The 24,871-nt window shown below is 53.0% G+C and overlaps 1 protein-coding gene across 1 annotated transcript in view; it reads right to left on the bottom strand.

The window, feature by feature from the left end:
* Positions 1–65: 65 nt before the first annotated feature.
* The window catches only part of LOC118018157 (hexokinase-1), a 64,161-nt gene continuing 39,355 nt past the window's right edge, over positions 66–24,871 (bottom strand). Inside the window, exons 6-18 of the mRNA XM_035016616.1 lie at positions 24,716–24,815; positions 24,417–24,600; positions 18,451–18,606; positions 15,834–16,067; positions 13,415–13,719; positions 11,959–12,107; positions 11,535–11,654; positions 10,084–10,179; positions 8,650–8,749; positions 5,689–5,872; positions 3,741–3,896; positions 2,479–2,712; positions 66–961 (exon numbers count right to left, since the gene is read on the bottom strand). Coding sequence (XP_034872507.1) covers positions 817–961; positions 2,479–2,712; positions 3,741–3,896; positions 5,689–5,872; positions 8,650–8,749; positions 10,084–10,179; positions 11,535–11,654; positions 11,959–12,107; positions 13,415–13,719; positions 15,834–16,067; positions 18,451–18,606; positions 24,417–24,600; positions 24,716–24,815 — 2,163 coding nt within the window. The 3' untranslated portion in view covers positions 66–816. The remainder of the gene's footprint in view (positions 962–2,478; positions 2,713–3,740; positions 3,897–5,688; positions 5,873–8,649; positions 8,750–10,083; positions 10,180–11,534; positions 11,655–11,958; positions 12,108–13,414; positions 13,720–15,833; positions 16,068–18,450; positions 18,607–24,416; positions 24,601–24,715; positions 24,816–24,871) is intronic.

Raw genomic sequence — 24,871 nt, 5'->3', positions numbered from 1 at the left:
CCACCCCCCAGGATCCCCAGGGTATGGCCTCCCACCTTCTCCGGCCAACAAGCATCAACTCGGGGTCTTTGAATTGGTACAAAGTTTACTAGGTCATACAACGTGGCTCACAAAAGCAATGGGGAATTCCAACGAGGGCACTGTTTGTTGGTTTCGTTCCTTTTACCCAAATGGAGACAAGACATTTTCCCACAGAACTGCCCACCTCCCCCCACCCCCAAGACAGACAGAAGGCAAGACTGTCACAACGTGGCTCTGACCAGTTCCACGGACACACGATTCAGTGGCACGGACACGTCTCGATGGGAACCTCGGGACGCCAGACAGCAGTGGGGGCTGGGACGGGAGGAAGCCGCTAAGATGCCCCTGGGAGGAGGAGTCCCGGCAGTGTCTGCTGGTGATAATACATTTCACACGGGGTATGGGTCCCCAAGGACGGGCTGCGGAGGGCCCTAAGGCCTGTCAGATGGCGTGACTTTTCATCTCGGGCCAATAAATAACTCTGTCGGACGAATGCAGAAACTGGAAATGGGCGCCACTACACTTCACACGTGGGGAGCGGACGACCAGGTTGAAATCGGATCATGCAGAGTGGCAGGGCAGGCGAGGAGGGGCCGGAGTGGGGAGAGATTATCAACAGCACACGCTCTATTTTGTACCCTACGTTATGCGCCGGGAGTTGGCTCGCGGCCCCTCCCGCTGCGGCGGAGGCGGGCTCTGGCGCGGGCGGCTCCCGGCCCAGCTCGCTGGGAGGGACGGGGGTGGCCGCCCGCAGAGACGCGTGCTGGGGGGCAGCGGGCCGGGGGGCCAGTACCCCTAGCTGCTCGCCTCTTCCCGGAGCCGGACGCCCACTGCCGTGATGAGGGCAGCGCCCTTGCCGCTCCCGTCTTCGGACAGGAGGAAGGACACGTTACATTTTGGGGACAGTTCCTTCACGGTTTGGTACATGATTCCGGAGAAGCTGAGAAAGAACAACACACGGAGGAGGAGGGTCAGTGGAGAAGATGAGAAGAGATGCTGGGCCCGCGCGAGGACGCCGCAGGACCCTAACGACAGAGGATAAGCAAGACGGGAGGGGCTTCTTGGGAAGGGTTGCGGGGACACCGGATCTGCCGCCGATTCTACGACCCCAGTTTTCAGCATGGAGAAACAGCCGAGAATCCAAACAGATGTGACTGGACGGCTTATCGGGACGAGGGCAGGAATAACGCACAGACACACTCATCCCCCAAGCCCGAGGCGTCTGGGGGACCAGATACCGATTAGGGGACCAGGGCCTGGCCCCCTGAGATCCCCAGCCCATCACCAGCCACGGCCCAACACCTGGCCTCCGAGGCCAAGAGCGGCAGGCCCCCGGTGAGAGAGAATCTCTCAGTGACAGGTGACTCTAGGTTCCCACACCATGTGCTGACGGGGACACAGGGCCAGGCTGACGCAGCTCAGGGCAATGGAGGTGACACCACCCGCCCGCTGTGGCACCCCTGCCAGGGCCTGCCCCACACCTTCTATGCTACCTTCCAGTCCTGCCCGTGGCCATCAGCCCCTGAGGACGAGGACACTTGGCAGCTGAGCACTTGAGCATAGCTTCCAAATGACGGTGCGGGGATTAGGTAAGTGTGTATGCCTCCAAGACCTAGCTCTGAGCCACGGCAGTGTGCTGCCCCTGGTGACGAAGGGGACAGCTACGGAGGTGGGGGACAGGTGCAGATGGAGCAGGGCACTTGGCTCCTCTGCAGCCACGGCCGTGAGGTAAGCAGCGAATGCCTACGCTGATGTGGGTGAGGCTGCTTTTAAGGAGAGTGACATTATGGCCCAGTTTACCAGGGATGGTCCCAGTGTAATTATTAGTGCAGTCTCTTCACTGGCAAAACCATCCCAGTTTAGACAATAAGTAATAGGGTCACTCTATTCATAAGGGCTAAGCTTTGGGATATGTGGCCGATCAAAGGGCAGGTGGGGCCGAATATCCTCCTTCAGCACCGAGTGTCAGACCCTTGACCATAAGGAGCCCACTCCCCATCCCTCTTCCTACCTTGCAAGCCTCTTGAGAAACTGAGCAGGTGAACAAGACAAGGTGTCCTCCTCCCTCCGTCCTTCACTCCCTCTCCCCACTTACCAGACACAGCCTCCTGGCCGGGCTGCAGCTACCCAGGCGGATGAGTAAGGCCACAGTCGCCCTTCCCTCAGACTCTGCCTGACCTAAGGGGGCCCCAGGAGGAATGGGGAGAGGGACATCTACGCCACTGGTGTGAGCTGAACCAAGTGAAGCCACTCCTCTCCAAGGATCTCAGCTGAACTTCGAAGCAGCTCATCACCTGGTCCCAGAGAAGGCCCAGGCCCCAAACGCACAGCCTTTGGGTCAGCTGGGTCCCGGTGAGGAATTCTCCTGGTGCGACTCACTTCCTGCTGTCCCATAACCCATCAAGGGGCCTCGGCAGCCCAGGACGCCCTGCCCACGCAAGCAGAAGCCCCACTCACTGCGGATGGAGCTTGTAGAGTGTTCCATCCACGCCCACAGTCACGTTGAGGCGGTCCAGCCCTCTGTTCTCGCGGATCTTGTCCACCACGGCGGCCATGCCCGCACCGCACAGCTGCGCAGCCCTCTTGGACACCACCCCGCACACGGTCTTGACCAGGATGCTATCGTCACAGGTGCTGTTCAGGCCCAGCTGCTGCAGGATGGCCCGCACCTGGAGCAGCGCTAACCGGTCACTGCGGTGGACAAAAGCCAGAAGGCTGATGAAGCGGGGCCCTGCAGAGCAGCCTGGGAGCCGACGCCGGGGGACCGGCCCAAACCACCGTACTTACCACGAGTGGGGTTGTGGGGGCTTCCTTCCTCCAAATCAACATTTATTTGTATTAATTTATTTCCTTTTAAAGACATTATTTTTCTTCAAGTAACCTCTACACCCAGCCTGGGGCTCGAACCCACAACCCTGAGATCAGGAGCTGCGTGCTGAGCCAGCCAGGCGCCCCAGCTTTTACGACCATTCTAAAAACAAGGTGGCTTTTGCTTTGGCAGAGCACGCTGCACCTCCTCTCACAGCTCACCAAGGAAGAGGGCAAAGGCCTTTGTCCAGGGAGGAAGCAATCACCGCACACAAGAAAACGGGAGGAAGGCAAAGCCACTTGCCGTGGGGCACACTTCCTGGGTGACCAAACAGCCCGATCCCAGGCTGCCTTTCAGATGAGTGCAGGTGGGACCAGACCTGTGGCTCTTGGCTCTAGTGGACTCAGCGCCCTTCAACACAGGTATCCGTGATGCACCTTTATCCTGAAATGGAGTCCATACACCTGACTTCCAAATATACATAATGCTCCAACATAAAGCATGAAGAAAAGGAAAATCTTTTATAATAAAATTATATGATTTCCGTATGTAGCTGCTCAGGGCCTACTACTCCAGAGGGTTAGAAACACCCTCACAGGGGTGCCTGGGTGGCTCAGTCATTAAGCATCTGCCTTCGGCTCAGGTCACGATCCCAGGGTCCTGGGATTGAGCCCCGCGTCAGGCTCCCTACCCGGCAGGAAGCCTGCTTCTCCCTCTCCTACTCCCCCTGCTTGTGTTCCCTCTCTCGCTGTGTCTCTCTCTGTCAAATAAATAAATAAAATCTTTAAAAAAAAAAAAAGAAACACCCTCACAAATGACAACGTCCCGTGAGGTGCCTCCCCACCCATCACGACCTCCCCTGGCCACACAGACCTCTAACAGACCTGCAGGGACGCCCCTCATCACTCACCTCTCAATCTGGGAAAGATATTTTGTCTGAAAGATGCCCCGGGTTTTCAGTGTCTCAGAGATCTGCCCTCGGAAGAGGAACCCCTTCTTGGTGAAGTCGATCAAGATGTTGCGGACGATCTCACCCAGGTACATACCGCTAATCATCTTCTCAAACCTGAACCAAGAGCAGGGGCTGGTGTCTATGTGAAGCCTTTGGTCTCCCAGTAGCCCCGCGGAGGCATCACCAGCCTGCACACCCAGCCCTGTGCCCCTCAGCAGAGGCAGAGGGAGGCCAGGAAGGGCTAAGAGATCCTCAACCCTCCCCAGGATCAGAACCGAAATCACCAGCACTCACATCTAACTGCTGGACCATCTCCCTCCTGCCACTGCCCGGCAGAACCCCACTCGGCTCTCAGCTCAAAACTCTCCTCCAAGAGGCCTGTCCTTCTCCCCGCGACCGAGTTCTATCTGCCTGTCTCAGGCTCCCATACACCCTCCCTTCCCCGTCACAAGGCCCACAGGCATGCTGCCTCTCCAGCAGAAGCCTGGAGAGACTGGAACCAGTGTCCTGCTCAGCTTTGAGGCCCAGGGTCTGCACAGCCCAGCGCTAGGCTCTCAGTCAAATGCTCAATAAATATCTGCATAATAAGCAAACAACCGGTCTGAGTCTTAAAGGGACAAGAAGACAAGGAGGGCAAAATTCCCACTAGATTTCTGGAAGGTTTTGAAAAAGCCCAGAGTGCTGGTCAAGCCCCCAGCACAGGGAGGAAGCCACCCAGGCTGGAGGGTTCGGGCGGCTGCCGTGCTCTGGAGGGCAACCTGTTCTGGGCCTTCTGACTCCTGCCCTCGCCATGCTCAAGTCCCAGTGTCCCCAGGCTGGGAAGAGTCCACTGGACACTCCAGAGGATGTCAGGCGTGCCACAGAAAAAACCCATGAGACTGCACTATTATTATCAGTCCTCATCCAGTCCCTCTCACACCGTGAAGGACACCAGCTGAGTGCGGTGCTGAAGGGGCTCTAACCCCCTCCACCACCTGCTACCTCCCTGCCAACCAAGGGGGTCTATGGTAGGCAATAGGAGCTAGAATTGAGTGACACTGATCTTCGCTATGTCATTTTATGATTATCATCTATTTACGATAATACTGGTGTCCCCTTTTTTCTCCCTTGTTAAATTTAAGTGAAAAATAGAAGCTGACTTAAAGAAAACCATTAAGTAAATAACAGCGCAGGTGTCTCTAGAAAAGGCAAAAATCTTGAGGGCGGCTGGGAAACAAGTCTTATTTGGGAGGTGCCATCCCCCCCACTGCTTCTTCCTGCTCCTGGGGACATGGCTCGGACAAACCCATCCCGGCAATGGCAGAGGATGACCTGCGTCCTGGGAGCCCGAGACAAGGAGTCCTCGGTCTGTCTGCAGGGAGGACAGACACTGCCATCTCAGGCAGGATGTCTGGGACCCAGGCTCCCACCAGCCATGAGGCGGTGCAGGAGGCTGGGGAACGACGAAGAGAAGCCCCCACTGGCCACATCCTAATTCACCGTGCCCTTTGACAGCTGCAGGTCAAGTGCACTTTACTTCCACCAAACAAAACAAAAACCTGCTGACCAAAGGCTTCTATTAGTCTGACGGGGAAGAAGTACAGAGCACTGGAGACCAGAATGTTCCAGAATGAACACGGTCACTGCGGGAAGTGGTGTGGCCGCTGCCACCCTGTCCTCTGGGCAGACTCCCGGCAGAGGAGCACCTGGCCAGGACATCAACCTGGCCCACGCGTACCATCCTCCTGGCTCTCTGCTCTCCTTGAACCAAAAGCAAAGGTCAGGAGGGAATCTGAGGGGCTAGTCTCTAAGCCTCTGTCCAGACTCCACTCCTACTAGAAACTTCTTCTGCTTTAACAGGCAGAACACAGCCTTCCACCCTCACCGTCCTGGCTCCCGCATGTGTCCTCCTCCACCAAGCGGTTACCTTTGCTTCCCAGCGTTTAGAGAATATTCATCCACCAGTCTGTCATAGATTGTTCTGATATCATCTAGACACCCGTTGTCCCCAAAGGCACCCCACTCCATGTTGATGCACATGCGCCCGTCATTCCCCTCCAGCATCTCGACGTTCTTCATTTCTTCCATGTAGCAGGCATTGCTGCCGGTCCCTGCAACACACGAGGAGGGCAATGAACGGCCGAGCCATGGGGCCTGGGGTTGCGGGGAGGGCCTGGGGCCGGGGACTCCACAGAGAGGGGGTACATTTCTGAGATGAATAAAGCAACAGCTTTGCTTTCCTACTGTTTCCCAGGAAAACCTCGAAACAGAAAAGGAGAGTCAGAGTTAAACTACCCAGAGAGCACCTGATTCACTTACTTTATACCAGGATGTCAATATCGAGAGCCTCGAGTGTGTACCTGCCCAGGCAGGGCTCTGTTTATTTTTATAGAAGACGGTCTGACAACAAAGAGGTATGTCTTCAATGGCAAAAGTTTAGGCAATATTCAGATTGGAGGGATATTTCTCTCTCTCTCTCTCTCTACACACACACACACACACACACACACACACACACGTATATACACAACTGTACACACACGTGCGTATCTATAAAATACTACACTGGGGGGTCGTCTACCATCACACCATGGATGTCCACTTATCTTTACGGATCAAACATGGTCATGGACTATGCCGGCCCAGTCCACTCTCCCATGTGTTTCAGAATGAAGCCCACAGCTAGTTCAGGGAAGGCCCGTGTCCCCAGCATGTCAGTGGCGCCTTTCCAAAGGTGATGGTGCCTCATCATTTTGATGTCACAGCCCTCTTTGAAAACCTGATGATTCTCCTTGGATGCACACACTGCACACGCACAGTCTGACATACAGTTCCCAGAGGCTCAGGAGCCTGGGCTCTCCATCCCTGAACTGCCCAGGCTGTGGCCCCGCAGGGACTGGGGTGGAACCACCAACGGTTTGCTGTTCTCGTCCCTGAGGAGCTGAGTACAGAAACTGAGAGGAAGTGTATAAAACATTCACAGCAGTTTCTGTCGCCATGACATCCAAGCCCATGGTCGTCGGCCTTGTCTCAGTGAGTGGACTAGAAAATGTAAAACCAACCAACTAACCAACCAAGGAATACTTCGCCCAGATATTTTAATCTGCACCCCAGTCACCTGGGGAGCTTATTAAGATGCAGATTCTGGGGCGCCTGGGTGGCTCAGTTGGTTAAGCGACTGCCTTCAGCTCAGGTCATGATCCTGGAGACCCGGGATTGAGTCCCGCATCGGGCTCCAGTCCCGCATCGGGCTCCCTGCTCAGTGGGGAGTCTGCTTCTCCCTCTGACCCTCCCCCCTCTCATGCTCTCTCTATCTCATTCTCTCTCTCAAATAAATAAATAAAATCTTTAAAAAAAAAAAAAAGATGCAGATTCTGATTTGGAAGATCGGGGGTGGGGCCTGAGACTCCACATTTCTAACACGCTGGTTACACTCCGCGTAACCAGGCCCCAGAGCACCACCAGCCCAGCCTCGGTGGGATGTAGGCGGACTTTCAGCCCCCTTGGGGGACACAAGGCAATCCCCACTGGCCTGACCAAAAGGGCTTGTTTTCGTTCCCTTTAAAGAAACTTCCATAGAATTCACAGACACTTCTCCCTGTGTCACTGGATTGTTTGGGGTTTTTGTTTTCTCAGCTCCCTTTCACCCCAAAGTGTGAAACTGAGAGAAGAGGAGCCCCAGAAACGGCCAGGGGTGCACAGAAAGCCAAAACATAGAAATCATACTTTTTGCCAATGAGCGCTGGGACCAAAGAGATGGATGGATGGAAGAAGGAGAAAGTGGGTGTGAGTGCAGCCGGGGCTGGGACAATGTCCGCCCCACTCGCTCACTCTTCACCTGGTGCCAGGTGCCAGGAACGGCTCAATCAGGCGGCCCTGAACTGGGCAGGAAGGCCAGACCCAGCGCCCCAGTGGGGAATGTGCTTTGTCACTCTAGATTTGCATGTCACACCTAAGCCCATTCATAAGCAGAGGTGCAGGGGCTGGGTGGGGACAGAAAGCTTTGCAAAAGAAAGGAAGAAACAAAACAGCCCCTGAGTCAAGCCCCAAAAACCTTACACTTGCAGCTGCTCCCCAGTTTTCAGAATTTCCTCAGGAGCCAAAAGTGGCTTCACAAATGAAAAGGTCTCCCGAGCACCAGGAAGGCCGCCTTCAGGGGCCTTATCCCCATCTCCCAGACACTTAGCAAAGGGTCTGCCCAGCAGGGCTACCAGCCCTCCTCATCCAGGTAGGGCCTGCAGAGGTTGGCCACGAAACAGGGCCTTCTCCCAGCATCCTGACACCAGGAGCAGGCTCAATGGGACAAATGGTCTTCTCACAGCCCGGATTGATGTGCTTCAGGAATGACGGGCTCTCAAGTCCAGATCCCTCATGTGTCTGGACCATAAGGGAACCCGCAGAGCCAACCTCTCTGCGACCCACTGAAGTGGCTGGGATTGCTCAGAGACGGTGGCTGCCAGAGGCAAAATGGTGCCCAAGACTAGTCTCTGGCCCTTGCCCACAGTCAGGGGAGAAGGAGAGCTCTGTTGCCTTCCCAATCGCAGGCTCCCACCCCTCAACACCTGCCTGGTGGCCCTCCCTATAAGCCCAGTAGTTGCCCTGATGGCCAAGCCGGCCCCAGGTACTCCCACCCTGTCCACCCAAGCCATGTGAGCCATCTGGGGCCTCATCCAGGACAGCTCCGTTTTGACAAGCTGGTCACGAGCCTTGGGGTGAGTGTTGGGGAGCAGAAAGTCCCCTGACAGCTCTGCAACCTCGGTCCAAACTCTGGAGGCAGTAAGGGGACAATAGGGACAGATACAGTGTCCCTCACAGAGGACTGAGCTGCCAGCTCATGGCCCCACAGAACAGGAAAACGCCAAAGAGGCAGACGTTCCAGGATACCCACCTACGATGAGTCCAACCTCGCAGGTAGGCTCCTCGTAAGCACAGGTCATCATGGTGCCCACCGTGTCATTGACCACAGCCACCACGTCCAGGTCAAATTCCTTGGGGAAGAAAGGGACACAGCTTTAGGGGAGGGACAGCGCTGCCTGATGCCTCATCTGAAATAGTTTCCTTACCAGCCATTAAAAAGGTAGTAAAATATTCCTTCACTGACTAACCACCTACTATTAATGATGTATCTGACACTGGAGATCTAAAGAAAGGAAGCATTCTACCCATTTCACAGATGATGCCGAGTACCAGAGAGGCAGCCTGGAGGGAACTGTTGAATGGAGAAAAGACGAGGGACTGTGGCCAAATAGCTCTCTCTGAGGAGCTCAGAGTGTTACAGTCTTCCAGAAGGCAAAACGGAACTACCAAACCCACTCCTCAGAATCTGTCCTTCTGAAATAGCCATGCAGGTACACAAAGATACCTACTGCATGCATGGTTTGCAGGGACCAGAAACAACCCAAATATAGATCAAAAGCGGCGATGTAAGTAAGACACGGGTTCGTACGTGTGTTTGGTCTCTGCACAGAACGTAGGTTGGAAGAATGCTAACACGAAGAGTGGGGACATGGGCAAAAGTAGGTCAGCGGGTTTCTTTCCAACGGGATGTAAGTTGCCTCGCATACTCTGCCGAGTGCAACCAATCCCTCTTTCAAAAACCCATTCACGTCAGCCTTCCCCACTGCCTGTGTATTTGGCTGCTCTTCTGAACTAGAGGCATTTGAACTTTTTTTTTTTTTTAACTAATTCCCTCATTGATAAGTCAAGTAAAATCTTTCGAATTTTCCATTTTATATTTTGCCAATGTCCTCCAGCCAAAGACCACCAGAAACACACCTGTAGTCAAACAGAGCTGGTAACAGGGACTGGGTGCCACATGGGCGACATATCTTGTGGGGCATCTCGGAACGGGTTAGAAAGCACCCACTCCAGGATTTGAGCCTGGGTTGGGGGTTTCGGGGGCGCTCAGAGTGGGGCTTGCTCTGGCCTGGAGGCTGTCCGGAAGCAGGGCAATCCTGAGTGTGTGCTGAGTGCTGACGGGAGTACAGACTTGGCTCCTTCTTGTCTAATTCCACCAGTTGCAGAGTGACACTGCATGTTCAAGAGGGGGCCACCAAGGCCGACAGCGCCAGGCCATGCCTGGCTGCCGGGGGCTGCTTTTCTCTTTTTCAAGCTGTCAGGGAGTCTTGATTTTACCTTTCTTAAACCATCCTTTAACAACACAAAACTGTTCACCTCCATTTTACTGCTGACGGTGTAGGGAACCCTCTTACCCAGGTCATGCACGCTTCTGTATTGTTTGAATTCTTTACGACCCAGCAAGGACAATTTTTATAACCTCCCAAACAGTGAAGATTTTTAAAAACATCCTTTTAATAGTTACCTCTCTCCTTTTTATTGCTTCCCTTAGTAATGTGGCTACATCGTGCCCCACGCAGTCGGTTGCCTTAAAACCCTTTGTCCAGGTGATCAAGATTCCCTGAAAGAGCAAAGGCACCAGGAGAGTCCTGTGTAATCAACCCTTCTGGTGAGAATATAACATTTCACTCTCTCCTTCCTGAGTAAATATCTGCTGAGAATTTACAGGGAGACTAGGTTAGAGCGTCTGAGGCTCAAAGCAGTAACAGAGAAGGAGCCCTCCACGGGCCCGCCCCCTCCTAACCATTCCCCACGGCAGTCTGGTCCATAATGCCCATTTCACAGATGGAGAAACTGAGGCATAGGAGGATAATGGTGGGGCCCCTGGTATAACCAACTAGTTCCCCTAAAGAACAGTCTGCCAACAACATAAATGGAGAAATGCAAATTTTTAGTAACACTGTTACTGCCTAAAGTGAACTTTTGGTTTGAATGAAGTTGAGCATTTGCTGGGTGTGTACTCAACTACGATGAATACAGATGACGGTGTAAGTGAACTCCTTAAACAATGCAGACCTTTAAAAACTGCAAAACGCAAGTTTATATGGCTCTAACTGCTGAGATATAAAAGGGCTTAAGAGGAAAAAGCCCCAAGTCAGCCCAGTGAGTTGATTAACTGGCTTCCAGAAGCAGGTGGCCCGACCTAGCCTCCCTAGTGCTGCCCATCATTTGCCTTAAATCCCAAGGTTCCGTGTGATCTGATGCTACTCCGGGGCCCCTCCCTGGCCACATCCCCACCTGTGACACAAGGAGGCACTCGTGACTCCTCCAGCATGACAGGCTCCATCTCGCCTCTATGACTCTGCACAATCAGCTCCCTCTGCCGGGGTACCCCCTACCCCACCTGCCACCAATAGCCCTCCGCCCAGTGCTGAGCTGCGGGTGTGAGGCTGGGATCCTCCATTAGACTGTCGGCCTCCTAAGGACAGGAACTGTCACCTTCCGCTCTGTACCCTGCACTTAGTACTTGGCAGGTGCTTGAGCCCTGACCCTGGACCCTGTTTCATTCCACTTATTGAACATTTATTAAGTATCTCCTCTGATAAAACTCTGTGCTAGGGCATGGTGGGGGGGGTGGGGGAACACAGGCCCTTGCTCAAGGAGCACCTGACATAGCAGAGAAGACACAATCACGAATAATTACGAAAAAAGTGCTGTAACATTTAAAAGAAGAGGGAACACTGAGGAGGGTGAGATACTTTTGCCCAGGGAATGAGGAGGCTTCCAGGAAGAGGTGGGTGTGTGAAGCGATAAAAAACGAATGGAGAAGCGTCTTAAGACGAACTGGAGGGCATGACATAAAGCCTGGGTCAACCCACTGTGACATGTGAGCCGTTTCCTACATCGAGGGGCCAAGTGAGGCCGGAGGAAGCCCCAAGGCCAGCCCTGCCCCATGCCTAGAAGAAAGAGACTTACCGCATCCAGGCTTGTCTGCTTGCAGGGGAATGAGAACGTGAAGCCCAGAGGCATTTTGGGGCCTTTGATCCCCATGTAGTCCAGGAAGTCAGAGATGCAGGAGACGATGTGGTCAAATAGCTGTAGGAGAAAAGAAGGGATTACCCGTGCTCTCTGGCTTCCTGCTTCAGTACACGCGTACAAGTGCACGATTCCACGCATACACACACACGCGCGCGCGCGCCAGGCAAGTACCCACCCCGGGAACTCTGCAGCCCCCCGAGCATCGGAAGCCCAGCATTGCTTAAGGTGCCTGATGCTTTCAGGCCACAAGGACACGATGGCAGAGCTGCGTGCACCCCGTGGCAGGTTTGGGGGGACCATCGATGGCACTGGACATGTGACACACATGTGCCATCATGGTAGAAAAGCCAAACTGTCTCACCTCTTCCCCGGTGCCCTGCATGATTTCAATGGGAATGGCATAGATCTTGTTGTGCATTTCCACCGTTCTCTTTTTCCCACTGCGGATTTTCACCAGCAGGACACGGAAATTTGTTCCTCCAAGATCAAGCGCCAAGAAGTCACCATGCTCTATTAGAGTCAAGAACATAAAGAATATCAAAAACAGCTAAGTGCCTCTTGGCAGCCGGTAACCCCAAGCCTCGAGCCCCCATATTAAATACAGGGGAGAAGCTCCAGCTTCTGCTGCCTCCAGCACACTGCTCAGGCTCGGGGAGAGTGGGCACAAACTAGAAGGACAAAAGACCCATGGATGAACCACCTGTCACAATAAACAAACAAAATTCTCCAGGGTTATAAAAAGCGTGGCAACAGTGACCCGATTTTAGGGGAAGCCCTCACAAAAATTAGTCATTTATGTCAATGTGTAGAGTGTGTGTAAAAATGTGCACAGTCATTCTCTTCCCTGTACTTTTCCTCTGCAAAGTGACTCTGCAGTTCTTCCCATCAAAAGATGGAGTCTATTTCTCCTCCCCTTGGCTCCAGCCCAGCCTTATGACTCGCTTTGGCCGACAGAGTGTGGCAGAAGCAGAGCTGAGCCTGTCCCAGCCTAGGCCTCCAAGAGGCTTTGAAGTCCTTCCTCTCTTTCATGGACCCTGGCGCTACCAGTGGGCGAGCCCGGCGGCCTGCTGGAGGATGAGACGCACGGCCAGGCACCCTTGCACCCTTGCTGAGTGCCGACTGCTGGACGTGTGAGCGGGGCCTCCGAGCTGACCCACCAGCGACTGCAGACTCGTGAATGCGTCCAGCAGAGACCAGCTGAGCCGGGCCCAGAGGAGCATTAAGAGGCGGCTGCTGTTTTAAGCCACTAGGCTTGAGGGTGGTTTTGAATACAAGGATATAAAACAATCATAAGTAACTGACACATGGGACCTAATTCATATCACAAATCTGATTTTAAGGGCCCAGCAGAGAAGCCCCTCGGCGTCTCCAGAGCGCTCAGCAAGGTCAGCATTAAGGGTTGGATTCTGTTCTCCAATCTGCCTGGAGCCCCAGGCCCCTGTCCGCTTGCTACACACCATGTCAGGACTTAGGAAGGGCGCACTGGGTAACTATCCTTCTGCTGGTGAATCTGTGAGAGAACCTGCCGCAATCCCAGTGTTGTGGGACCGGCCCACTTTCACTGTTTCAAGCACACTTTCTATTCAGAGCAGGACTGTGGTTTTAGAGATGCTGCTTGCCTGGGAGGCCAGATCCAGGGCAAGTCAAGGGCCCTGAGTCACACATGGGGCAAGTCAGTGGTAAAAACAGAAAGCAGAGGGTTTTGAATGCTTGCTAAAATAAACGCATGCACGGGAGATGCGACTTCCCTGCAGCCCCACTTGGTCCCTGGTGGGAGAAGCAGGAGGGGTGTGTCAGCCCCCAGCAGAGGCCCTCACCGGTCCCATCTGGAGTGCTCCGGACAAAGGAGGGCAGCATCTTGACCACGGCCTTCTCGTGCGTCTGCTTCCTCAGGCCCATATCCATCTCAGCCCGCATTCTCTTCTTCACCTCCAGCAGCATGTCCTTGGTGAGGCGGAAGTGGGCCAGGGTCTCCTCGATCTGTCGGTGCTGCTCGGCCAGGCGGTAGGCCACCGCGGTGACCATGGCAGCCCCCTTGCCGCTGCCGCTCTCCGAGAGGAGGAAACGCACATCGGAGTCGGGCACCAAGCGCCTCAGGGTCTTGTGGAAACGCCGGGAAAACCTGGGGTGGGGGGCGGGGCGCAGGCCACAAGAGTTAGACTAGAGCCCTCTGTCAGGGAGCTCTGATTCCCCTTTCTTTTCCCACACCTGAATTCCATGTTCTAGACCTGATTTTCTCGTCACCCAGGTCATACACGAGCGCTGGAGAAAAGCTGGCAGATGCAGACAAGTAAAAAGGAAAAATGCAAGTAGCCCACAGTCACACACATTATGACGTGAGTATCAAATACAGAAAATTCAGGGTCCAAAAAGGGTTCTGTCCTCCACCATGACACAGAGCTAACAGCACAGTGATGTCCGGAGCCCAGCGTTTGGAAGTGAGACAGATCAGGAGACAGGGACGAGCTCTGCCACCCCCATCAGGTGACCTTGGGCCTGTGACTTAACCTTGGAGTCCACGAGGATTGACAGTACCTGGCAGAGAGTGGGGCGGTGAGAACTAAACAAGTCCGTCAATTGCTTTGATTGGTTACTAGCTCCATAAATAATCACTCTTGTTTTTTATTTTCACTTGCCCATTCCTTCCGCCCCCAAGAGTCGGGACATTCTTTATTGGCTAGAAGAGGACTTTAGGACTCAGTGAGACACAGAACCTCCTCAAAGTTTATGGTCTGTCGTCAGTATGGAAGGCTGCCTGCCAAAGGAAACAGGGAAACCAGAACCCCAAAATATCAACAGTGACCAATACCAGGGGGTAGGATGAAAAATCACTTCTGTTCTCTTTGTAATTTTTTGAACTATCTAAAGTTCCTACACCAAATACATGTGACTTCTGAACTAGAACACATTTAATCAAAGTTATCTGTTTGACATGTGATCTTGTAGATCTTGTAGAGTTCAGGGGGTGGCTGGTGGTGACTGGTCGCACAACGGCGTGAATATGCTTACCACCACTGAACTGTATACTCAAAAATGGTTAGAATAGGAAATTCTATAGCGTGTATTTTACCACAATTAACAAAATTTTTAATGTGATGTTGCAAATCCCTTTCTTGTCTAAACATTTGCCAAGAAACCAGCTATCCCTCAAAAAGATAGCCAGTTTCATTATCAAAAATTTTACAAATACTGGGGCACCTGGGTGGCTCAGTCGGTTAAGCGTCTGCCTTCGGCTCAGGTCATGATCCCAGGGGTCCTGGGATTGAGCCCCATGTCGGGCTCCTTGCTCAGCGGGAAGCCTGCTTCTCCTTCTCCCTCCGCCTCTGCCCCCTACTTGTGCTCACTCTCTCTCTCTCAAATAAATAAATAAAATCTTAAAAAAAAATTACAAATACTTTAAAAATACAAAGAGAGAAAACTATGAACCTAACAGATAAGGACATGTAATGAGCTCAAACCCTACCCGCTCAGTAACAGAACGGTTTCCACTTAAGTCAACATTCACTTAACTGTCTCTGGAACTGGCTGTGAAGGTACCACAGGACCATTTCACATGCACTTTGTACACAGAGCGGCAAAGTATCTGAGGTCTTGTGCAAAAAGTCACACCACAGGCAGCTATTGTTAATAGTATATAAAGACTCAGAATTTCATCTTTAAAACTGCACAAGCCATGTTCTCGGTACCACAAAAGGCTTTTGCAGCTAGGGAGTTCGACACACAAGAAGGCAGCATGGTAAGGAGCCCCTCATCACCGACGGGGACCACTGACAACTCGTATGTCCCTCCCGCTCTCAGATGCAAAGCATCAACAAGCTGCCTTGTTTTAAAAAAAAGGCACGTCTGAGGGTTGGGGGGCTCTTCACAGGAGCTTCTAAAACAAGAATGTGGGCGTCGCACCTAGGACCCAAACTATAGTTAGGATGAAGGTCTCTGATGAAATATGAATAAGCAAGAGAATTTAAGAAACAGACGTATTCCACCCAGTGTTCCTGGCAGCCACAGAAATCTCTAACAAGAGCTAGGAAATGAGGGGGAAATGAGTACAGAAGCAACACCAGGAGAACTGGCTGAGGGTCGGGTACTTCTCAAGTGGGCACTTCTGACCTTTCTGCCCAGAGCCACGTAGTGTCTCGTACGCCAGAAACCTCCACTGGGTGCAACAGTCTGACCTTTGGGGGAAGTCCTTAGCCTAGACGGGCACTGAGTGCCAACGACAGCAAAGGGCAGACTCACTGTGGGTGCGTCTTGTAAAGAGACCCGTCGACACCAACCGTGGTCCGCAGCCTGGGTGTGCCCTTGTTATCGCGGAGGCGGTTCAAGATGGCGCCCAGCGTTGCAGCCACCAGGTTGGCAGAGCGAAATGAGACGATGGTACACACGTGCTGGACTGAAATACAGTCGTCGTCGGATGGCTCCACTCCCAGGCGGGTCAGGATTTCTTTGGCATTGTGGAGGCCTTCCTTATTCCTGTGAGGTTAGAGGCCAGTAACTGTGAGTTGAGGACCACACTGGGCGGGGCAAAGCACTGAGGGTCCAGAGTCCACACCCACTCACCACGGGTGAATGACAGGGGATGAAGACAGTCAAGTGCCTGAGAAGAACACACGAAGGAGTCTCCTCCGTAAGAAATACCAGGGAATAAGAGAAAAAACTGTACCGGGCTGGGTTATGACACGCCAGGGACATGGAGAGAAGGGAGGTGAGACGTCGCTGCCTCCACCCCAGAGCTTCGTGCTCCGGAGACGCAGACGTATCTCCTGCTCTTGAGGTCTGTGAGCATTCCTGGGATGCTTACACACCTTTCCTCGAGGTTTTCCAGGAAAATTTCAATTTTCTGCATACCTGTTTTGTGTATCTTTTGTTAGATTCATCCCGAAGTACTTCAGGATTTTGTTACTATTACAGATGGTACAGTATACATGGCGTGTATTCATATATATATATATATATACATATATTCCTTTTTTTTCACCTTCATGTACCATAGTAACATAAGATGTTAACTAACAATGGGGAAAATGGAGTCAGCGATACACAGGGAACACTCTGTACCATCTTTGCAATTTTTCTGTAAGTCTAAAAATATTCTAAAATAAAAGGCTTATTTAAAAGCATACATATTTTAATTATTGCCAATATACAGAAATACAGTTGACTTTTGTATCTTATCTCCAGGCAACTCCCTAACCTCTCGTTATTCTATTCACTTCTCTAGATATTTCTGGTGTCTCACACAGACAATTAACATCTGCAAATAATGATAATTTTACTTCCTCTTTTTTTTTTTTCTGCTGATTTTAAAGAGAACACTTTGAACGTCTGCCTTGGTAGGATGCTCAGGTTTCGCTGAGACAGCCCTTAAGACAATATATATGTTTTCTTGAGCTAGTTCAAGTGGGCTTTTGCTTCTTGGTAACCAAAGAGCCAACCAGAAGAGGCCAACCTTCTGCTTCTTGGTAACCAGAAGAGGCCAAAAGGAAGGTAGGCATTTCTTGACTCTGTGAATGACTGTGAAGACATGTCAGGAAGCTCTTGCCCCCTCTCTCCCCAGGAGCGAGCCGGGAGGCTTGAGAAAAGAGACGGCTGGAAACTGGGTATCATGGCGCCCTGCCGACAGTCGCTCTGCCCCAATAGCTCCTGAAGGACAGTGATCCGAGGGTAAATGCCCAGGGATGTGACAGAGGAGTGAGTCCACATAAACCCCTTCCAATTCCCACAGCCGCCTCCTCCACCTGCAGCCCGCTGACCTGCATCTGCTCCCAGGAGCCTAAGCTAGGAAGCCGCCGGCTCGTTGTGAGTCTCCAGCACACAGCAGGGCAATGGGAACGACAGCTTCGGGCAGAGATGAAAGGACATCTCTAGCACCCAGCGAGCCCTATCTTTCGGCAGGTGGCCTCGCATGGCTGCATGTCTCCGAACCAGGAACAGAGCCTGGTGGCCCACGGAGGCCAGCCACAAGACGGGAGTCCTTCAGACTCGGAGGCGCCCAACCATGTCAAACTGCCCTGGGACCACGTTTACCCTCTTCCCTCTCAGGGTGCAGGCCCGCAAGTCACAGCTGAGCCAGAGAAGTCTGGGTTTCTCATGGTGAGGCCGGAAGGCAGCAGTCAGATAGCTGGCTGGACCGTCCTCCCCTGTCTATCTGCCCTGTCTCAGCTGTTAACCAACGTTTCTCAAACTTGTGCCAAGGAACACATCTGGGTGTTAACAGGTGAGAGAATGGGGGGCAGGCAGTGGGGAGGGCATTCCAGGCACCAAAGAAGTTTGGGAAACTGGAGCATCTGGGTGGCTCAGTCAGTTAAGCGTCCAACTCTTGATTTCTGCTCAGGCCATGATGTCAGGGTCGTGGGACTGAGCCTCGAGTCAGGCTACACACTGGACATGGAGCCTGCTTGGCTGCTTGGGATTCTCTACCTCATCCCCGCCACCCCCTGCTCACATACATGCTCTCGTTTGCGTGCTCTCTCTCTCTCTAGGGAAAAAAAAAAGGAGTTTGGGAAATTATAAGCTAACCAAAGTGAACTGGGTTTTCTTTAATATGGTAATGAATACTATAAATCTCTCAATGGAGAATAGATATGCAATATTTCCCAATCCTGTTAGCCACAGAACCCTTTCTTCAGGGAACACCCAATTATCATGAGGTCACCAGGGGTCCCTGGAACAGAGTCTGGGAAAGGTCCTCATATGTCCCAGGGGGCTTCCGAGCCCAGGCCCCAGGCTCAGTGAGCTCCTCGTTCACCGCTAGAATCATCGGCTCCCTGGACTCTAATCTCCCCTGTGTGCGTGGGCAGGCAGGGGTGGGGGGTGGAGTGAAGGAAAAGAGAAAGCCCCGAGGGACAGCACCTACTTCTCAATGGCTGACACATCGCTGGTCTTGAACTTCCCCCGGGTGAGCAGCTCCGGGGTGATCCGCCCTTCAAATAAGAGGCTCTCCTTGGCCATCTTGACCAGGATCAGTCGCACCAGCTCTCCCAAGTACATGCCACTGACCATCTTCTCAAACCTGCGGGAGAAAAGCGGGTGGCACTTGTCAGGTCCTTCCTACGTGCGTACCCCTGGGGCGGCTCATGAGGAGTAAGACAGACAGACAGGCAGAAGGGAGAAGAAGGCACCGCCTTGTCCTCCCAAGCTCATGGTCTCACCGGCAGGCAAAACCACACACACCTGTGCCACTAAATGATGAGGAGACAGCAATGGGGGAGAGGGCGTCTCCTCCAGACCCCACACCCATCGCCGGGTGGGCAAAGGAGGTAAGCACCTTGGGCACAGGGGCAGGCAGGGAAGGCTGCCTGGAGGTGAGACTGGGGATGACGAGGAGGCCCCCAGACAGAAATGCAGAATATGATCCTTTCTTACAAGACACTACACTATGCTTTTTTAAGAGGCTTTCCTATCCATCCCTTCAGCAGGGAGGTCCCCGAGTCCTGCGAGAGGAGGTGGCTGGGAAGTATTCTCTCCATTTCCCAGCTCACAAAGGGTAAATGCCTTCTTGGAGGGATGCCTTCTTGGAGTAGATGATGGGGCTGAAACACAGCCATTCCCCATGGGACCCCCGTCGCTGGCCACCTCCCAGGCATCCATGTTCTCCTTCTCTGGCCAAAAGGACCAAGAATTTGCTTTGGGGAGCCCACTCCTCCCCCACTGACTTCACCCTCAATCCCAGGGGAGGGCTCTGAGTAGCTCATGTGCAGGCGCAGGCCAAATCCCCGAGCGCCTCCTCTCTCTAGCCTCCCGGGGAGGCGTGGGCTCTGGAACCGCAGCAGCCAGTTTGAGGCCAACGCTGCAGGAGAGAGGCGACCACGAACCAGGGCTCCGTGCCCCCTCTGAGCCAGATTCAGGCCCCGCATGCTGGCTGAGCAGGGGCCAGGAGGGAGCCCCGAGGGGGACAGATCAAAGCAGCAGGCCCTCATCCAGGAGCCCAGCTGGAACCCCAGAGCTGCCCGTGACACAGCAGAACAACCTGTTCCATTCAGAGCCAGGCCCAGGAGCCAAGGCTGCTGCTGGGACCTGAGCACCTGGCCCCTCCCTTGCCCCAACACGGGCACAGAAAAACACGGTTCTCCTTGTTCCCGCTCCTGACAGGACCAGACACAATCGACCCAGCCACAACTGTGTCGGGGATCCCTGGCAGAAGAGTGCCTCTCTGAGTCCCAGCCACTCAGCCACCACCCCAAGGACCTGTGGGAACAGCCTCTGTGTAGCCCCGAGCCGGAATCTCACAGCAGGTACAGAAGCCAGCCTGTCTGGGCTCCATGCCGGCTCTGCCCTTGCCGTGCTCCTTGCTCCCTGGTTTCCTCACCTGGGTAATGGGGAGAACGGCAGGGCCTGCTGATAAGGTTACTGTGCGGAGAATATGGGTTCACAGGGGTGACGCGCTACGATCTCAGCTCGTCATGAGTATGTGGCCTTGCTCTGCATCTCACGCTTTACTGAGCACTTCACGTGCTAACTTACTCCATCCTCATTACAGCCTTATGAGGTGGACAATATCATTCTCCCCATTTCACAGATGAGGAAACTGAGGCTCAGAGAGGTTATATCACTTGCCTGTGGTCACGGAGCTAATAGGCAGCAAATGCACATGTGGAACCAATTAAGCCCCAGAGGCCGTGCTCCAAGCCCTGTGCCACTCTCCCTCTCGCGTGGGCACCGCCATTAAATGCGAGATCTTACTGTCATGCTAGCAGCCACCTGGCCCCACCCCGACCCTGTCTCTGGCTGCCGTCATCAGCTCACTTCCTCCCGAGGCAGCCGGCCCCCACTGGGTGATGTGACAACAGGAAAGCTTCTTCCCCTTAGCAGGAGCTAAGATCAGCCTCCTGGCACCTTCTACCCACTGCTTCTCACTTTGCCCTCTGGAGGCACTCAAAATGATCTCCCTTTTCCACACGACGTCTTTTACATGCATAGATCCCACCATCCCCTTTTCCTAGAACCCATTAGAGCAGCAGAACGACAAAAAGTCATGTCTGATGCACCTCGCTCAGCCCAAGCCGGAGGCTCATGGACACTCCTTCTCCACCAACACACTTCCCTCTGCTCCTGGGAACCCAGCAAGTGGTGACCTGCCCGTCAGCAGTCGGATGTGCAGGTGACACTGTGGTGCCCGCCGGCAGGCACAGACAGGGCTGAGACCCACGGGGCCTGGGGACAGGCTGGGAGGGGCGGGGTGGGGGTCATGTTCAGACAAGGGGAGCGAGGACCTGAATGCCAGTCGGGAATGCCCCTGGCAGCCAGGGTGTGCTCGGACCGGCAGCCCGGGGACAGAGAAGTGGGAGAGGTCTGAGGCCGTGCTAAGCGGGATCAGCAGTAGGCAGAGGTTCTGCAGAGTGGGCAGAGCAATGGGAAGAACAGATGTTTGGGGACGGACTTCACCACCATTCAGGCCGAAGACCTCTCCAGGTTGAACCATCCTGCTGTCCTAGTCACTGCTACTGCTGTTTTGTGAGGCAAGTGTCTCCCTGCATTTTGAAGGATGTGATAAGGAATCACACAGGGCAATAGGATTCAAAAGTCCAGACACGACATAGATAAAGAAGATCAAGAAGCAGAAGGAGACAAGAGGGGAGGAGAAAGAGAATTAAAAATGAAAGAAGATGGGACTCAAATCTAGAATAGGATCTGGGTATCTGACCAGAATTTCAAAGGCCTAGAATATAAGGACAGTAGGGAGGAAGCTGAGTATCTGATCCCTTTTAGAGAGCGAGCTCCTAACTCTGGGCTGGGCTGGCGTTGCTGAATACTCGGGAGCTGTTCCCTGCTATCCTGAAAGCGGCAGTCACCAGTGAAGGCAGGGGCCACAGAGCTACCGTGCTCATGCCCTTCCTGGCAACCGGATATAGTCGGCCCGGGGTGACCGCACGCAAACTCCAGACAAAACGAATGAGTGGGTGTGTAGCCCATCTGGGTACCAAGGGCCTTTGTGCAAATCCCACACACCTACATTTTCAACCCTGGCCACAAACTGTAATCACCTGGGGAGGTCTTAGGCTCCCGAGGACAGGTCCCAGCCCAGGCCCACTTAGAGTCAGAACTGCGAGGGAGGTGGGTAGGGCGAGGGGTGCCTGGGCAGCAATATGTTTTTAAAAGGCCTTTATGCAATTCTGATATGCAATCAGGGATGAAAAGCCACTCCTCCAGACCCTTCTTGATAAATATTTGTCCATAAATGATAAGAGGTGACTCTTAGACATTCTAAAAGCTCATTCTAAAAACTCAAACTTTCAAGTGGGGCAGAAAACCCTAAACCTAAACCAGATCAAAGCTCAACAAAGAGTCTTGGGTCAGCTTGTCCTATCCCAGTGCCTTAATTTCCCCACCAGTCAAATGGAGCTAACACCCCTCCCTGACAAGGGGGACAAAATGGCTTTGAAGAACTTAGCATTGCACAGAAGACGACACAGGGAATCTCCAAAAGCTTAGGCAAGGAGCCTAGGAGAAGAGCAAAAATTTGCTTTGACAAAAAAACTCTCTGACCAATAGCCTATTTCCAGGAATATGTGATGTAACTCAAGAATTTGTCACCTTTTCAGCATTGTTCTTTTTTTTTTTTAAGATTTTATTTATTTATATGACAGAGAGAGACAGCGAGAACAGGAACACAAGCAGGGGGAGTGGGAGAGGGAGAAGCAGGCTTCCCGCTGAGCAGGGAGCCCGATGTGGGACTTGATCCCAGGACCCTGGGTCATGACCTGAGCCGAAGGCAGACGCTTAACGACTGAGCCACCCAGGCGCCCTTCAGCATTGTTCTTAACAAGACCTGACCTCTGGTGATCAGTTCACAGGGAAACATACTAGAGAAGACGAACTTCACCTCACCCTTCACTCTTTCACGCATTCCCCTATTTATTTACCCACCCATCTGCTAGCCATCCAGCCACCTCCCATCCACCATCCATCCATCCATCCATCCATCCCCAAGCCCCCATCCATTCATGCTCCATCCCCCCAACCTCTGTCCATCCATCCGTCCCCCAACCCCACATCCTCCATCCATTCATCCTCCATCCCCCATTCATCCATCCATCCATCTCCCCATCTCCCCCATCCTTCATCTATCCATCCCCATCCACCCATCCACCTCTCCATCACATCCCCCCTCCCTATCCACTATCTATCCATCCATCCATCTCTCTCCATGCATCCATCCAGCCACCACTCCAAAAGTGTTTGTTGCAAGGCAACTGTGAGCCCGGTTCACAGTTCAGCCTAGGGATATAGTTCAGCCCTTTAGAAAATTCAGAAATACTTCAAAATGGATGGCAGAGAAATCCAGGTTTCCATCCAAGCCACGGGGGATCCCCACACTGGGGCAAAGGATACAGACAAGGGCCTGGGTCCTATCTGCTCAGTCATCACAGGTAACTGGCCCTGCTCCACTGAGGAGGCAGTTATCTGCCCTTCTCATTAAGTGACTGACAGTCACGACAGGTACCTAATCTCTTATCTGAAACCCCTGCGGTCACATATGCTTGGGAATGTGGAAATGTGAGGATTTTAGAGATGCAATATGATGCATATGCACATATTACAGAATATCCCCAGAGGTACCTGAAACAGCAGTAAAATCAAGCACATCCGTAGCTCTCCAGTGAACCGTATGACTAGGCACGGTAAATAGTTTCATGTCAGGTGGGGTCAGGTTTTAGTACTGCAAGTTAGGTGAATGGATTGGGGGGAAAAAAAAAACCTTTGGCTGTCAGAGCTTTGGAATTGGCCTCCTTTATCTCAAGCTGGTACCCCAGTCTCAGGATGCAAAGCAGATGTTCAACTCTGAGTCTAAGAACTTGACATTCTCTTACTGAGGAACCCAGTTTATTCACCACCACCATTCTCGGTGGAGGGAGGCTGGCCATTTATGCGATTCCATTTACTCGGGTGGTGGAAAGCCCAATCATCGAGCCCGGGATATGGAGATCTTTGGGTGATGGGTTTCAAAATGACAGATGAACTCCCATGTCTCCCTGGCACAAGATAAGGACTATTAAGCCAACAGGGTCAATGAACATCTCTCAGCACATCGACAGCATCCAACCCCAGGATGAAGCTGTTGGGAGGGCAATCAGAGAGAGCTAGCAGCCCACCGGCATCATAGAGAAATAGGAGCATGCGCTTCAGGAACTAAGTAGCTCAAATCAAGAAATGCCCACACTGCCCTGAATAATGTCACTCATACCTCTGTAGCCAGGAGCTCGCCCAGGCCAAAAATAACCTGCCCGATAAGTCTGATGCTCTTTATCAACTCTGACCCATCTGCCCATACATAACATGGGAGAAGTTTCTCCATTCTCTGGGCTCGAAAGGTTTACACCCACTCCTCTGCATGACAGATGTTCACACGTGGGACATTCCTCCCCAGCTAGCTCTAAGTGCCAGACCGGAAGGGGCTCCTCTGTATCCTCGGAGCCAGGCACAGAGCTCTCAGGACACTCCCTCTCCCTACTCGCCAGCCACCCTGCCTCCTACGTGGCCTCGCTCCGCACCCAGCGGCAATGCTAGTGGGTTTTGAATGCAATGCACGAGGGTTTTGAAACCCTAGCTCTATACTAATGCTTCTGCACTCTTCATCTTCATATTTTTTACCAGGACACAATTATAGCATAATTTGACAAAGAGAAAATCATTTAAAACCTGCTTTTAAAGCTGCAGACACCACAGCCGTGAATCTATCCAAAGGAGTGGCGGATCGTGCAAATTTGATGGGCTTCTCGCTTTGTGATCACCTCCCTTTCTGCCCCTCTCATCTCAACCCCACATCTTTGGCTAAGTATCCCCAAAGTCATGCACACGACTGGTCAGAAAAGTGGGACTCACAGCTGCTTCCCAGGGTTGAGAGAGCCACGGTCTATCTCCCGGTCGAACTCAGTGCGGATGTCTTCCAGCGACCCGTCGTCCCCGAAGGCCCCCCATTCTGTGTTGATGCACATCCTCCCCTCATCGCCTTCCACCAGGTCAATGTGCCTCAGTTCCTCCATGTAGCAGGCATTGGTGCCAGTGCCTTGGAGAGAGAGACCAGATCAGAAGCTGCAACCGCACCAAACCCTGAGAGGAGGCTGCCTGCGCCTTCTGGAAACACTGGCTGAGGGCGGGCATGAGGAAAGGGGTAATGTTACCGATGATGAGGCCGACTTCACACTGCTGGTCATCATAGCCACAGGTCATCATGGTCCCCACCGTGTCATTCACCACGGCCACAATGTTGGCATCGTAGTCCTGGGGACACAGAATGGGCGTGTCACCGCCCACTCTCACATGGGAGCAGAGGTCAC

The sequence above is a fragment of the Mirounga leonina genome, unplaced genomic scaffold (assembly GCF_011800145.1).
Source record: "Mirounga leonina isolate KUSES-001 unplaced genomic scaffold, KU_Mleo_1.0 Mir_106, whole genome shotgun sequence".
Taxonomy (NCBI): domain Eukaryota; kingdom Metazoa; phylum Chordata; class Mammalia; order Carnivora; family Phocidae; genus Mirounga; species Mirounga leonina.
Note: the sequence above shows the minus strand (reverse complement) of the source record. Positions and strands in the feature narration are given on the sequence as shown.